Genomic DNA, 13,753 nt, shown 5'->3' with positions numbered 1-13,753 from the left:
TGGACCCACGAGGGACACAGAAACATATTTACATATTTATTTACCTTAACCAGCATGTCCGCTACATGCGTGTCCTTCGCATGTTTTGAGAACACGTCTGTAAGATCTTGTATGAACCACGATCCGTGCTTTGTGTTGCGAAGTGATACAGTACCTAAAGGAAGTAATATTGTAAGTCACACAAAACTTATATATATATAATTTATTTATTTTTTAAACAAATAATCTACTGTGCAAATACATGCACAACATATACTGCACTGACGCCGAGTATACCTCAGAGCTGCACTCACTATTCTCCTGCTGCAGTCATTGTGTATATACACATTACTTATCCTGTACTGATCCTGAGTTACCTCCTGTATTATCCTCCAGAGCTGTACTCACTATTCTGCTGGTGTGGTCACTGTGTACATACATTACATTACTGATCCTGAGTTACCTCCTGTATTATACTCCAGAGCTGCACTCACTATTCTGCTGGTACAGTCACTGTGTACATACATTACTGATCCTGAGTTACCAACTGTATTATACTCCAGAGCTGCACTCACTATTCTGCTGGTGCAGTCAGTGTACATACATTACATTACTGATCCTGAGTTACATCCTGTATTATACTCCAGAGCTGCACTCACTATTCTGCTGGTGCAGTCACTGTGTACATATATTACATTACTGATCCCGAGTTACCTCCTGTATTATACTCCAGAGCTGCACTCACTATTCTGCTGGTACAGTCACTGTGTACATACATTACTGATCCTGAGTTACCAACTGTATTATACTCCAGAGCTGCACTCACTATTCTGCTGGTGCAGTCAGTGTACATACATTACATTACTGATCCTGAGTTACATCCTGTATTATACTCCAGAGCTGCACTCACTATTCTGCTGGCGCAGTCACTGTGTACATATATTACATTACTGATCCCGAGTTACCTCCTGTATTATACTCCAGAGCTGCACTCACTATTCTGCTGGTGCAGTCACTGTGCACATACATTACATTACTGATCCTGAGTTACCTCCTGTATTATACTCCAGAGCTGCACTCACTATTCTGCTGGTGCAGTCACTGTGTACATACATTACATTACTGATCCTGAGTTACCTCCTGTATTAAACTCCATAGCTGCACTCACTATTCTGCTGCTGCAGTCACTGTGTACATACATTACATTACTGATCCTGAGTTACCTCCTGTATTAAACTCCATAGCTGCACTCACTATTCTGCTGGCGCAGTCACTGTGTACATACATTACATAACTGATCCCGAGTTACCTCCTGTATTATACTCCAGAGCTGCACTCACTATTCTGCTGCTGCAGTCACTGTGTACATACATTACTGATCCTGAGTTACCTCCTGTATTATACTCCAGAGCTGCACTCACTATTCTGCTGGTGCAGTCACTGTGTACATACATTACTGATCCTGAGTTACCTCCTGTATTATACTCCAGAGCTGCACTCACTATTCTGCTGGTGCAGTCACTGTGTACATACATTACTGATCCTGAGTTACCTCCTGTATTATACTCCAGAGCTGCACTCACTATTCTGCTGGTGTAGTCACTGTGTACACACATTACATTACTGATCCTGAGTTACATCCTGTATCATACTCCAGAGCTGCACTCACTGTGTACATACATTAATTATCCCTCTTTATTTCGTGTATTATTCTCCAGAGCTGCAATCAATTTTTAATATATTTTTACACCTTCTCTAATGCATTCACTTGACCTTCATGTAGGAGATGTAATAACTATGGAGAAAGATTACTTGACTGGAGACAATATAAAGTGCAGTCCACAGCTTGCTCTCACCTTTCAGACAGGCGTAGGCGCAGATCATGTCAGACTGTGTCGGCAGCCGGACTCTCCTATCCTCTCTCCCGGCGTCGCTCTGCTCACAACCGGGAGATCCGGTCTGCTCTCGCCCGTCTCGCTGGTCCACGCCTCGGTCCGTCTCATCTACGGCAAGTTACATATGTTACAACATAAGCATACATGAAGACAAAAATGCAGACATCTCCAGTATTCTGCCCGAAAGAATATTCAAACACAAACTGGTTAGGAACAATTCCCGGCTCTGCTTGTGCCGCAGAGAATCCTCTCCTTCCCCGACTCGCAGGACAGATAGCGATTACTATTATCTGCCCTGCAGAGAAGGGTGTGAGCTTCGTGCTCGGTGCACAAGCTACGCGACAATGAAGTGAACCCATTTTATTCTTATATTAGTCACTGTGCTGCATGTAAGGTTGTTGGGAAATGGACGTGGAGCTCAGTTGATTGGCTGCAGCGGTCACATATGCTGTGATCGTGACATCAGAGAACAGTAGAGGGGTGATAATGCCGCGCCAAAAATCATTATGAATATCAGATTAACGTGTCTTTATTATAGGCATAGGTCTACGCGTTTCAGGAGCTCTGCTCCCTTCTTCAGGACCGACAAGCATAAAAGAAACATCAAAGTGATTAGCTGTTTCTCCTGAAACGCGTAGACCTATGCCAATAATAAAGACACGTTAATCGGATATTCATAGTGATTTTTGGCGCGGCATTATCACCCCTCTCTACTGTTCTCTGTTATCTGCCTCCGGGGGGCTGCAGCCTGGATCACAATTTTACATGCGAATACAGGAGTTGTGACTTGCACAACTTCATCTGGTGAGTAGTACTCCCCCCCCCCCTTCACCCCACATTATTGGGGTAATACCCTATCTGCGCTTCTTTTTCCACAGCTCTATTTATGTGATCGTGACATCAAAACTGCAGCCCATCACAGATATGGGGCAGCAGCAGAGAGGCAGTGCTGGCGAGTAAGAACGAGCTTATTTTTTTTTTACATCTGCAAGCCTAGGGAAGAATAAAGGAAAAAAGCAATTTTTGGCAGCCCTCACCTCCTCGGCAGGCCTGGATGAAGAACATCTTGGGCTTGTTCTGCAGCTGTGGGCAGTGGGCATTGTCCAAGCGTGTGAAGACGTCCTGCAGCTGCGATACAGGGAGAGGACAAAACACAAGACAGGGGTATCTATAACACGAGTATAAAACTATCCAACTGCAAATATAATACACAGAGAAGAAAAGAAGGGAATTTTGTTTACTTACCGTAAATTCCTTTTCTTCTAGCTCCAATTGGGAGACCCAGACAATTGGGGTGTATAGGCTATGCCTCCGGAGGCCACATAAAGTATTACACTAAAAGTGTAAAGCCCCTCCCCTTCTGCCTATACACCCCCCGTGCTCCCACGGGCTCCTCAGTTTTGGTGCAAAAGCAAGAAGGAGGAAAAACAAATTATAAACTGGTTTAAAGTAAATTCAATCCGAAGGAATATCGGAGAACTGAAACCATTCAACATGAACAACCTGTGTACACAAAAAAACAGGGGCGGTTGCTGGGTCTCCCAATTGGAGCTAGAAGAAAAGGAATTTACGGTAAGTAAACAAAATTCCCTTCTTCTTTGTCGCTCCTTATTGGGAGACCCAGACAATTGGGACGTCCAAAAGCAGTCCCTGGGTGGGTAAATAGTACCTCATAATAGAGCCGTAACGGCTCCTTCCTACAGGTGGGCAACCGCCGCCTGAAGGACTCGCCTACCTAGGCTGGCATCCGCCGAAGCATAGGTATGCACCTGATAGTGTTTCGTGAAAGTGTGCAGGCTCGACCAGGTAGCCGCCTGACACACCTGCTGAGCTGAAGAAAGGACAGAAAAGTGGGCAAGGCAAATGGCCAGGGAGAAAAACCCTGATCAGAGCACCATGACAGGAATATTTTCCACGTCCTGTGGTAGATCTTGACGGACGTTGGTTTCCTAGCTTGTCACATAGTGGCAATGACGTCTTGAGATAACCCTGAAGACGCTAGGATCCAGGATTCAATGGCCACACAGTCAGGTTGAGGGCCGCAGAATTCAGATGGAAAAACGGCCCTTGAGACAGCAAGTCTGGTCGGTCTGGTAGTGCCCACGGTTGGCCGACCGTGAGATGCCACAGATCCGGGTACCACGACCTCCTCGGCCAGTCTGGAGCGACGAGGATGGCGCGGCGGCAGTCGGCCCTGATCTTGCGTAACACTCTGGGCAACAGTGCCAGCGGAGGAAACACATAAGGGAGTTGAAACTGCGACCAATCCTGAACTAAGGCGTCTGCCGCCAGAGCTCTGTGATCGTGAGAACGTGCCATGAATGCCGTGACCTTGTTGTTGTGCCGGGACGCCATTAGGTCGACGTCCGGCATCCCCCAGCGGCAACAGATCTCCTGAAACACGTCCGGGTGAAGGGACCATTCCCCTGCGTCCATGCCCTGGCGACTGAGAAAATCTGCTTCCCAGTTTTCCACGCCCGGGATGTGAACTGCGGAGATGGTGGAGGCCGTGGCTTCCACCCACATCAAAATCCGCCGGACTTCCTGGAAGGCTTGCCGACTGCGTGTTCCTCCTTGGTGGTTGATGTAAGCCACCGCTGTGGAGTTGTCCGACTGAATACGGATCTGCTTGCCTTCCAGCCATTGCTGGAACGCTTTTAGGGCTAGATACACTGCCCTGATCTCCAGAACATTGATCTGAAGTGAGGACTCCTGCCGAGTCCACGTACCCTGAGCCCTGTGGTGGAGAAAGACTGCTCCCCACCCTGACAGACTCGCGTCCGTCGTGACCACCGCCCAGGATGGGGGTAGGAAGGATTTCCCCTTCGATAATGAAGTGGGATGAAGCCACCACCGAAGGGAAGCTTTGGTTGCCTGAGAGAGGGAGACGTTCCTGTCGAGGGACGTCGGCTTCCTGTCCCATTTGCGTAGGATGTCCCATTGAAGAGGACGCAGGTGAAACTGCGCGAAAGGGACTGCCTCCATTGCTGCCACCATCTTCCCCAGGAAGTGCATGAGGCGCCTCAAGGGGTGTGACTGACCTTGAAGAAGAGATTGCACCCCTGTCTGTAGTGAACGCTGTTTGTCCAGCGGAAGCTTCACTATCGCTGGAAGAGTATGAAACTCCATGCCAAGATATGTCAGCGATTGGACCGGTGTCAGATTTGACTTTGGAAAATTGATGATCCACCCGAAACTCTGGAGAATCTCCAGAGTAACGTTGAGGCTGTGCTGGCATGCCTCTTGAGAGGGAGCCTTGACCAGCAGGTCGTCTAAGTAAGGGATCACCGAGTGACCCTGAGAGTGGAGGACCGCAACTACTGTAGCCATGACCTTGGTGAAGACCCGTGGGGCTGTCGCCAGGCCGAACGGCAGTGCCGCGAACTGAAGGTGTTCGTCTCCGATGGCGAAGCGCAGGAAGCGCTGATGCTCTGGAGCAATCGGTACGTGGAGATAAGCATCTTTGATATCGATCGATGCTAGGAAATCTCCTTGGGACATTGAGGCGATGACGGAGCGGAGGGATTCCATCCTGAACCGCCTGGCTTTTACATGTTTGTTGAGCAGTTTTAGGTCCAGGACAGGACGGAAAGATCCGTCCTTCTTTGGGACCACAAACAGGTTGGAGTAAAAACCGTGACCCTGTTGCTGAAGAGGAACCGGGATCACCACTCCTTCTGTCTTCAGAGTGCCCAGCGCCTGCAGAAGAGCATCGGCTCGCTCGGGAGGCGGGGATGTTCTGAAAAATCGAGTCGGAGGACGAGAGTTGAACTCTATCCTGTAACCGTGAGACAGAATGTCTCTCACCCAACGGTCTTTTACCTGTGGCAGCCAAATGTCTGAAAAGCGGGAGAGCCTGCCACCGACCGAGGATGCGGTGTGAGGGGGCCGTAGGTCATGAGGAAGCCGCCTTGGTGGCGGCACCTCCGGCGGTCTTTTTAGGGCGTGCCTTAGACCGCCATGGATCGGAGTTCCTCTGATCCTTCTGAGGACGTTTGGGCGAGGAGAATTGGGACCTGCCCGCGCCCCGAAAGGACTGAAACCTCGACTGTCCCCTTCTCTGTTGGGGTAATCTTGGTTTGGCCTGGGGTAAGGATGTTTCCTTTCCCTTGGATTGTTTGATGATTTCATCCAGCCTCTCACCAAACAAACGGTCGCCAGAAAATGGCAAACCGGTTAAGCACTTTTTGGAAGCTGAATCTGCCTTCCATTCCCGAAGCCACAAGGCCCTGCGTATTGCCACCGAATTGTCGGCTGCAACCGCCGTACGGCTCGCAGAGTCCAGGACAGCATTAATAGCGTAGGACGCAAATGCCGAAATTTGAGAGGTTATAGACGCCGCTTGCGGCGCAGACGTACGTGTAAGTGCGTCAATTTGCGCTTGACCCGCTGCAATAGCTTGGAGCGCCCATACGGCTGCGAATGCTGGAGCAAAAGACGCGCCGATGGCTTCATAGATGGATTTCAACCAGAGCTCCATCTGTCTGTCAGTGGCATCCTTGAGCGAAGCCCCATCTTCCACTGCAACTATGGATCTAGCCGCCAGTCTGGAGATTGGAGGATCCACCTTGGGACACTGAGTCCAGCCCTTGACCACGTCAGGGGGGAAGGGATAACGTGTATCCTTAAGGCGCTTAGAAAAACGCTTATCTGGACAAGCCCGGTGTTTCTGGACTGCCTCTCTGAAGTCAGAGTGGTCCAGAAACATACTCGTTGTACGTTTGGGGAACCTAAAACGGAATTTCTCCTGCTGAGAAGCAGACTCCTCTACAGGAGGAGCAGAGGGAGAAATATCCAACATTTGATTTATGGACGCGATAAGATCATTCACTATGGCGTCCCCATCAGGAGTATCAAGGTTGAGCGCAGCCTCAGAATTAGAATCCTGACCAGCTACCTCCGCTTCATCATACAGAGAGTCCTCCCGCTGAGACCCTGAACAATGTGATGATGTCGAGGGAATTTCCCAGCGAGCTCGCTTAGGCGGTCTGGGGCTGCGGTCCGTGTCAGAGACCTCACCCTGGGAGCTATGAGACACCCCGGGAGGACATGGTTGTTCCGACTGAGGGGAACCAGGGGGCAATGATTCCACAGTGTCCCTGGTTTGAGATACCGGTCTGGACTGCAAAGCTTCTAGTATCTTAGCCATAGTCTCAGAAAGTCTTTCAGTAAAAACTGTAAACTCCGTCCCTGTCACCTGGACAGTGTTAGCAGGTGGTTCCCCCTGGGCCACCCTTAGCAGAGGCTCCGGCTGAGCAAGTGCCACGGGGGCCGAGCAGTGCACACAATGAGGGTCAGTGGAGCCTGCCGGTAGTGAGGCCGTACATGCGGCGCAGGCAGCATAGTAAGCCTGTGTTTTGGCACCCCTGCTTCTTGTGGGCACCATGCTGTTGACTCCCCTGAGCAACACAATAGGGTATATAGCCAGAAACAACCGTGCACCATACAGTGTAAAGTATACCTATAAATATATTTACACTACTGCACAAGTGGGGCCAGCACCTGATGTGCTGCTTACCGCCCGCTTAAAGCGGTGTGTGGCCAGCAGAATCCCTGTCTGAGTCCCCCAGCGCTTGTCTGTCCTCTGCAGCGTCAGAGGAGCTGAGGAATGGCTGCCGGCGTCCTAAGGAGAGGAGGGAGCCGTGGGCGTGACCCAGAAAGTGCGGGAACTGGTGCCCCACTGTGCACAGTGAGGGGGGTGGAGTATGCAAAGCATACTCCAGCCCTCAGTGCTGCTGTGCTGTACAGCGTCCCGCCCTTCACCTGACTGACAGGGCTGGGGGCGGGAAGAACGAGACTAGGCCGCAAAAAACCGGGGACTCGAGTTATGAGCGCGGCCGCCGTAAAAGCGCGGTCGGCGCTGAAGTCCCCGGCGCACTAACAGTCCCAGCCGCGCCGCAGTAATAGTAATGGCAGCGGCGGTCAGCGCGGCAGTCCCCCTACACTCACACACTCAGCGACGCTGCAGTGTGTACTAGCACAAACGCGGCCAGCGCCGCAGTCCCCGGTGCACTAGCACACCCAGCAATGCTGGAGTGTTGCTGTGCGCGGTCCCCACGGGGACACAGAGTACCTCCAAGTAGCAGGGCCATGTCCCTGAACGATACTCGGCTCCTATCCAGCAGAGTCCTCAGGAGCTGTGGATGGAGCACGGTCTCCTGTGCCTGGAGACCGATAGGATCCCACTTCACCCAGAGCCCTAAGGGGGATGGGGAAGGAAAACAGCATGTGGGCTCCAGCCTCCGTACCCGCAATGGATACCTCAACCTTAACAAACACCGCCGACAAGAGTGGGGTGAGAAGGGAGCATGCTGGGGGCCCTTTAAGGGCCCTCTTTTCTTCCATCCGACATAGCAGCTGCTGCTGACTAAGCTGTGGAGCTATGCGTGCATGTCTGCCTCCTTCGCACAAAGCAAAAAACTGAGGAGCCCGTGGGAGCACGGGGGGTGTATAGGCAGAAGGGGAGGGGCTTTACACTTTTAGTGTAATACTTTGTGCGGCCTCCGGAGGCATAGCCTATACACCCCAATTGTCTGGGTCTCCCAATAAGGAGCGACAAAGAAAAGAAAGCTCCTTACAGTGCAGATGTGACGTGCCGCACCGCACCGGCCGACCCGAGCGCCACTATTTCAGGTGACCTTTTATTTAGTTATTACAATAAGGCCAAATTCAGACGTCCATAAAACACAAGCCAAGTGTGGACGGTGATGTGCCGACCTGCCGGGGGTCTCCTGCCCGGACTCCGCAGCCTCAGACGCATAGTACAACATTGAGGTCACGTCACAATGTTTTGCAGCATTCGGCTACAATTTATGGGAAACTACTGCCGATGCGGATTGTGATTTTCCAGAGCCGGGCTGTGAGGAGAGTATCAGGGTCTGCACAGGTCATCAGAGGACCAAAGCCTTAAATGTATGAAGTGTACCCTCCCAGGAGGCGCAGAGACATACCTGGCGCTCCTTTAAAAAGACAGGAGCAGTAATGGACGGGGGAAGGGAAGGCCGATTGATCTCAATTGACTACGTTCTGAAAGACCCCCCTGTCCCCCATCCCCTTCCCCACAGGGCCCCAGTAGAAGAAAAACCCTGGGGAATGTTCTGGAGCACGGTGTTTCCTCAAAATACCGAATATACCCGAGTAGAAGCCGAGGCCCCTATTTTATCACAAAAAACTGGGAAAACGTCTTGACTCGAGTATAAGCCCAGGGTGGAAAATGCAGATGCTGCGGGAAAATTTAAAAAATAAAAATAGATCCCAATAAAATGTCATGTGCCCATCCTTGTAGTAATGTGCCCATCCTGCTGCCCCTTTTTTGTGCCCCATAGTAATGTGCCCATTGTTTAGTAATGTCCCCTCTAGTAATGTGCCCATTGTTTAGTAATGTCCCCTCTAGTAATGTGCCCATTGTTTAGTAATGTCACCTCTAGTAATGTGCCCATTGTTTAGTAATGTTCCCTCTAGTAATGTGCCCATTGTTTAGTAATGTTCCCTCTAGTAATGTGCCCATTGTTTAGTAGGGTCACCTCTAGTAATGTGCCCATTGTTTAGTAATGTCACCTCTAGTAATGTGCCCATTGTTTAGTAATGTCCCCTCTAGTAATGTGCCCATTGTTTAGTAATGTCCCCTCTAGTAATATTCCCATTGTTTAGTAATGTCACCTCTAGTAATGTGCCCATTGTTTAGTAGGGTCACCTCTAGTAATGTGCCCATTGTTTAGTAATGTCCCCTCTAGTAATGTGCCCATTGTTTAGTAATGTCCCCTCTAGTAATGTGCCCATTGTTTAGTAATGTCCCCTCTAGTAATATTCCCATTGTTTAGTAATGTCACCTCTAGTAATGTGCCCATTGTTTAGTAATGTCCCCTCTAGTAATATTCCCATTGTTTAGTAATGTGCCCTCTAGTAATGTGCCCATTGTTTAGTAATGTCCCCTCTAGTAATATTCCCATTGTTTAGTAATGTCACCTCTAGTAATGTGCCCATTGTTTAGTAATGTCACCTCTAGTAATATTCCCATTGTTTAGTAATGTCACCTCTAGTAATGTGCCCATTGTTTAGTAATGTTCCCTCTAGTAATGTGCCCATTGTTTAGTAATGTTCCCTCTAGTAATGTGCCCATTGTTTAGTAGGGTCACCTCTAGTAATGTGCCCATTGTTTAGTAATGTCACCTCTAGTAATGTGCCCATTGTTTAGTAATGTCCCCTCTAGTAATGTGCCCATTGTTTAGTAATGTCCCCTCTAGTAATATTCCCATTGTTTAGTAATGTCACCTCTAGTAATGTGCCCATTGTTTAGTAATGTCCCCTCTAGTAATATTCCCATTGTTTAGTAATGTGCCCTCTAGTAATGTGCCCATTGTTTAGTAATGTCCCCTCTAGTAATATTCCCATTGTTTAGTAATGTCACCTCTAGTAATATTCCCATTGTTTAGTAATGTCACCTCTAGTAATGTGCCCATTGTTTAGTAATGTCACCTCTAGTAATGTGCCCATTGTTTAGTAATGTCACCTCTAGTAATATTCCCATTGTTTAGTAATGTCACCTCTAGTAATATTCCCATTGTTTAGTAATGTCACCTCTAGTAATGTCCCCTCTAGTAACGTGCCCATTGTTTGGTAATGTTCTCCTACTGTTCCCCTTCTTGTCCCCTATTATGCAGTTGTTTACACACAATAAAAATTATTCTCACCTGTCCTCTGTTCCCTAGGTGTCCTCAGCTGCTTCTTGCAGACCGCAGGCCCATCCACCCCTTGGTGATCTTGTTTTGTGCACGGAGCCACCGCTGCAAGCTGCCATCATGGCTTTACTGCAGTTGAATGCTTTACGGTAGCAGTGTCAGAAAGCATTAAACTGCTGTAAAGCGCTGACAGCAACGGCGGCTCCGAGCACGGACGTGATCATCAAGGGGTGTTCTGGCAGACGGCAGGCACATTAACCCCTCCATGATCGTGTCCGCTACATAGGGCCTGGATTTTCCAGTACATGGTTGGCTCAGCTGTGCCCACATTCTCCCACATGTTTTATTTTCTAGTCTTCTATTTATAGGTTGGAGCATGCCATCATTACCTTAAATATTTAATGGTGGTGCCGTCCCCATTGGTTTATTCAATACACAGGGCCGACGCTGCTGTCAGCGCTTTACTGCAGTTGAACGCTTTCTGGCACCACTGCCATTAAGCATTCAAATGCAGTATAGCCATGACGGCATACAGCAGCCCCGCGCATTAGATGCGATCACGGACGGGTCTATGTGCCTGCGGTCTGCCAGAAGCAGCTGAGAACACCACGGGCACGGAGGACAGGTGAGAAGATTTTTTTGTGGGAGCTTCCCTCGAGTATAAGCCGAGGGGGACGTTTTCAGCAGTAAAAAATGGTCTGAAAAACTCGACTTATACTCGAGTGTACAGTCATGGCCAAAAGTTTTGAGAATGCTACAAATATTAATTTTTACAAAGTCTACTGCTTAAGTTTTTCTAATGGCAATTTGCATATACTCCAGAATGTCATAAAGAGTGATCAGTAACAGCAATTACTTGCAAAGTCAATATTGGCTAAGAAAATGAACTTTAACCCCCAAAACACATTTCAACATCATTGCATTCCTGCCTTAAAAGGAGCAGCTAACATTGTTTTAGTGACTGTTCCAGTAACACAGGTGTGGGTGTTGATGAGGACAGGGCTGGCGATCAATCACTCATGATTAAGTAAGAATGACACCACTGGACACTTTAGGCTATGTGCGCACGTTGCGTAAATTCATGCAGTTACGCTGCGCTTTGTAGCGCAGCGTAACTGCATGCGTCCTGCGTCCCCTGCACAGTCTATGGAGATTGTGCAGGGGCCGTGCGCACGTGGCGTTTTAGAGCGCAGTGCTTCGGCTAGTGCCGAAGCGCTGCGCAAAAAGAAGTGACATGTCACTTCTTCCGTGCGCTTTGCCGGCAGCTCCTGCTCTGTCTATGGCAGGAGCTGCAGGCAGAGCGCACGTTCTCGCCGTCACCATGCGCTTCAGAACGGAGCTTTTCAGCTGCGCTCTGAAGCGCACCTTTTACGGTGCTGGGCTAGTACGCAACGTGCGCACATACCCTTAAAAGGAGGCTGGTGCTTGGTATCATTGTTTCTCTTCAGTTAACCATGGTTATCTCTAAAGAAACACGTGCAGCCATCATTGCGCTGCACAAAAATGGCCTAACAGGGAAGAGCATCGCAGCTACAAAGATTGCACCTCAGTCAACAATCTATCGCATCATCAAGAACTTCAAGGAGAGAGCTTCCATTGTTGCCAAAAAGGCTCCAGGGTGCCCAAGAAGGACCAGCAAACGCCAGGACCGTATCTTAAAACTGTTTCAGCTGCGGGATGGGACTACCAGCAGTGCCGAGCTAGCGCAGCAATGGCAGCAGGCCGGTGTGAGGCTTCTGCACGCACTGTGAGGCGGAGACTGCTTCAGCAAGGCCTGGTTTCAAGGAGGGCAGCAAAGAAGCCACTTCTCTCCAGAAAAAACATCAGGGACCGACTGATATTCTGCAGAAGGTGCAGGGAGTGGACTGCTGAGGACTGGGGTAAAGTCATTTTCTCAGATGAATCCCCTTTTCGATTGTTTGGGACATCTGGAAAACAGCTTATTAGGAGAAGAAGAGGTGAGCGCTAGCACCAGTCTTGTCTCAATGCCAACTGTTAAGCATCCGGAAACCACTCATGTGTGGGGTTGCTTCTCAGCCAAGGGAATGGCACCACTCACAGTCTTGCCTAAAAACACAGCCATGAATAAAGAATGGTACCAGAATGTCCTCCAAGAGCAACTTCTCCCAACTGTTCAAGAGCAGTTTGGCGCCCAACAATGCCTTTTCCAGCATGATGGAGCACCTTGCCATAAAGCAAAGGTGATCACTAAATGGCTCATGGAACAAAACAGAGCGATTTTGGGTCCATGGCCTGGAAACTCCCCAGATCTTAATCCCATAGAGAACTTGTGGGCAATCATCAAGAGACGGGTGGACAAACAAAAACCAACAAATTCTGGCAAAATGCAAGCATTACTTATGCAAGAATGGACAGCTATCAGTCAGGATTTGCTCCAGAAGATGATTGAGAGCATGCCAGGGGGAATTGCAGAGGTCCTGAAGAAGGGGCAACACTGCACATATTCACTTGCTGCATTAACTCATTCAAACTGTCAATAGAACCTTCTGGTCTCATAATATGATTGCAATTATATTTCTGTATGTGACGTAAACATCAGAAAAACACAATTAAAACCAGAGGGCAACGGATCATGTGAAGAAGGGAATTTTTTTTACTTACCGTAAATTCCTTTTCTTCTAGCTCTAATTGGGAGACCCAGACAATTGGGTGTATAGCTACTGCCTCCGGAGGCCACACAAAGTATTACACTTAAAAGTGTAAGGCCCCTCCCCTACTGCCTATACACCCCCCCGTGGGATCACGGGCTCCTCAGTTTTAGTGCAAAAGCAAGAAGGAGGAAAGCCAATAAACTGGTTTAAGCAAATTCAATCCGAAGGAATATCAGAGAACTGAAACCATTCAACCTGAACAACATGTGTATACAAAAAAACAGGGGCGGGAGCTGGGTCTCCCAATTAGAGCTATAAGAAAAGGAATTTACGGTAAGTAAACAAAATTCCCTTCTTCTTTGTCGCTCCATTGGGAGACCCAGACAATTGGGATGTCCAAAAGCAATCCCTGGGTGGGTAAAATAATACCTCATGATAGGGCCGTAAAAACGGCCCCTTTTCTACAGGTGGGCAGTCGCCGCCTGAAGGACTTGTCTACCTAGGCTGGCGTCCGCCGAAGCATAGGTATGCACCTGATAATGCTTGGTAAAAGTGTGCAGACTCGACCAGGTAGCCGCCTGGCACACCT

General features: G+C 49.0%; 1 protein-coding gene across 1 annotated transcript in view; it reads right to left on the bottom strand.

Annotated features, from left to right (window-relative positions):
- Window positions 1-13,753, bottom strand: part of CASP2 (caspase 2) — a 59,670-nt gene that overhangs the window by 1,085 nt on the left and 44,832 nt on the right. Inside the window, exons 8-10 of the mRNA XM_075352186.1 lie at window positions 2,912-3,002; window positions 1,836-1,982; window positions 45-154 (exon numbers count right to left, since the gene is read on the bottom strand). Of these exons, the coding sequence (XP_075208301.1) occupies window positions 45-154; window positions 1,836-1,982; window positions 2,912-3,002 (348 nt within the window). The remainder of the gene's footprint in view (window positions 1-44; window positions 155-1,835; window positions 1,983-2,911; window positions 3,003-13,753) is intronic.

The sequence above is a fragment of the Anomaloglossus baeobatrachus genome, chromosome 5 (assembly GCF_048569485.1).
Source record: "Anomaloglossus baeobatrachus isolate aAnoBae1 chromosome 5, aAnoBae1.hap1, whole genome shotgun sequence".
Taxonomy (NCBI): Eukaryota; Metazoa; Chordata; class Amphibia; order Anura; family Aromobatidae; genus Anomaloglossus; species Anomaloglossus baeobatrachus.
Note: the sequence above shows the minus strand (reverse complement) of the source record. Positions and strands in the feature narration are given on the sequence as shown.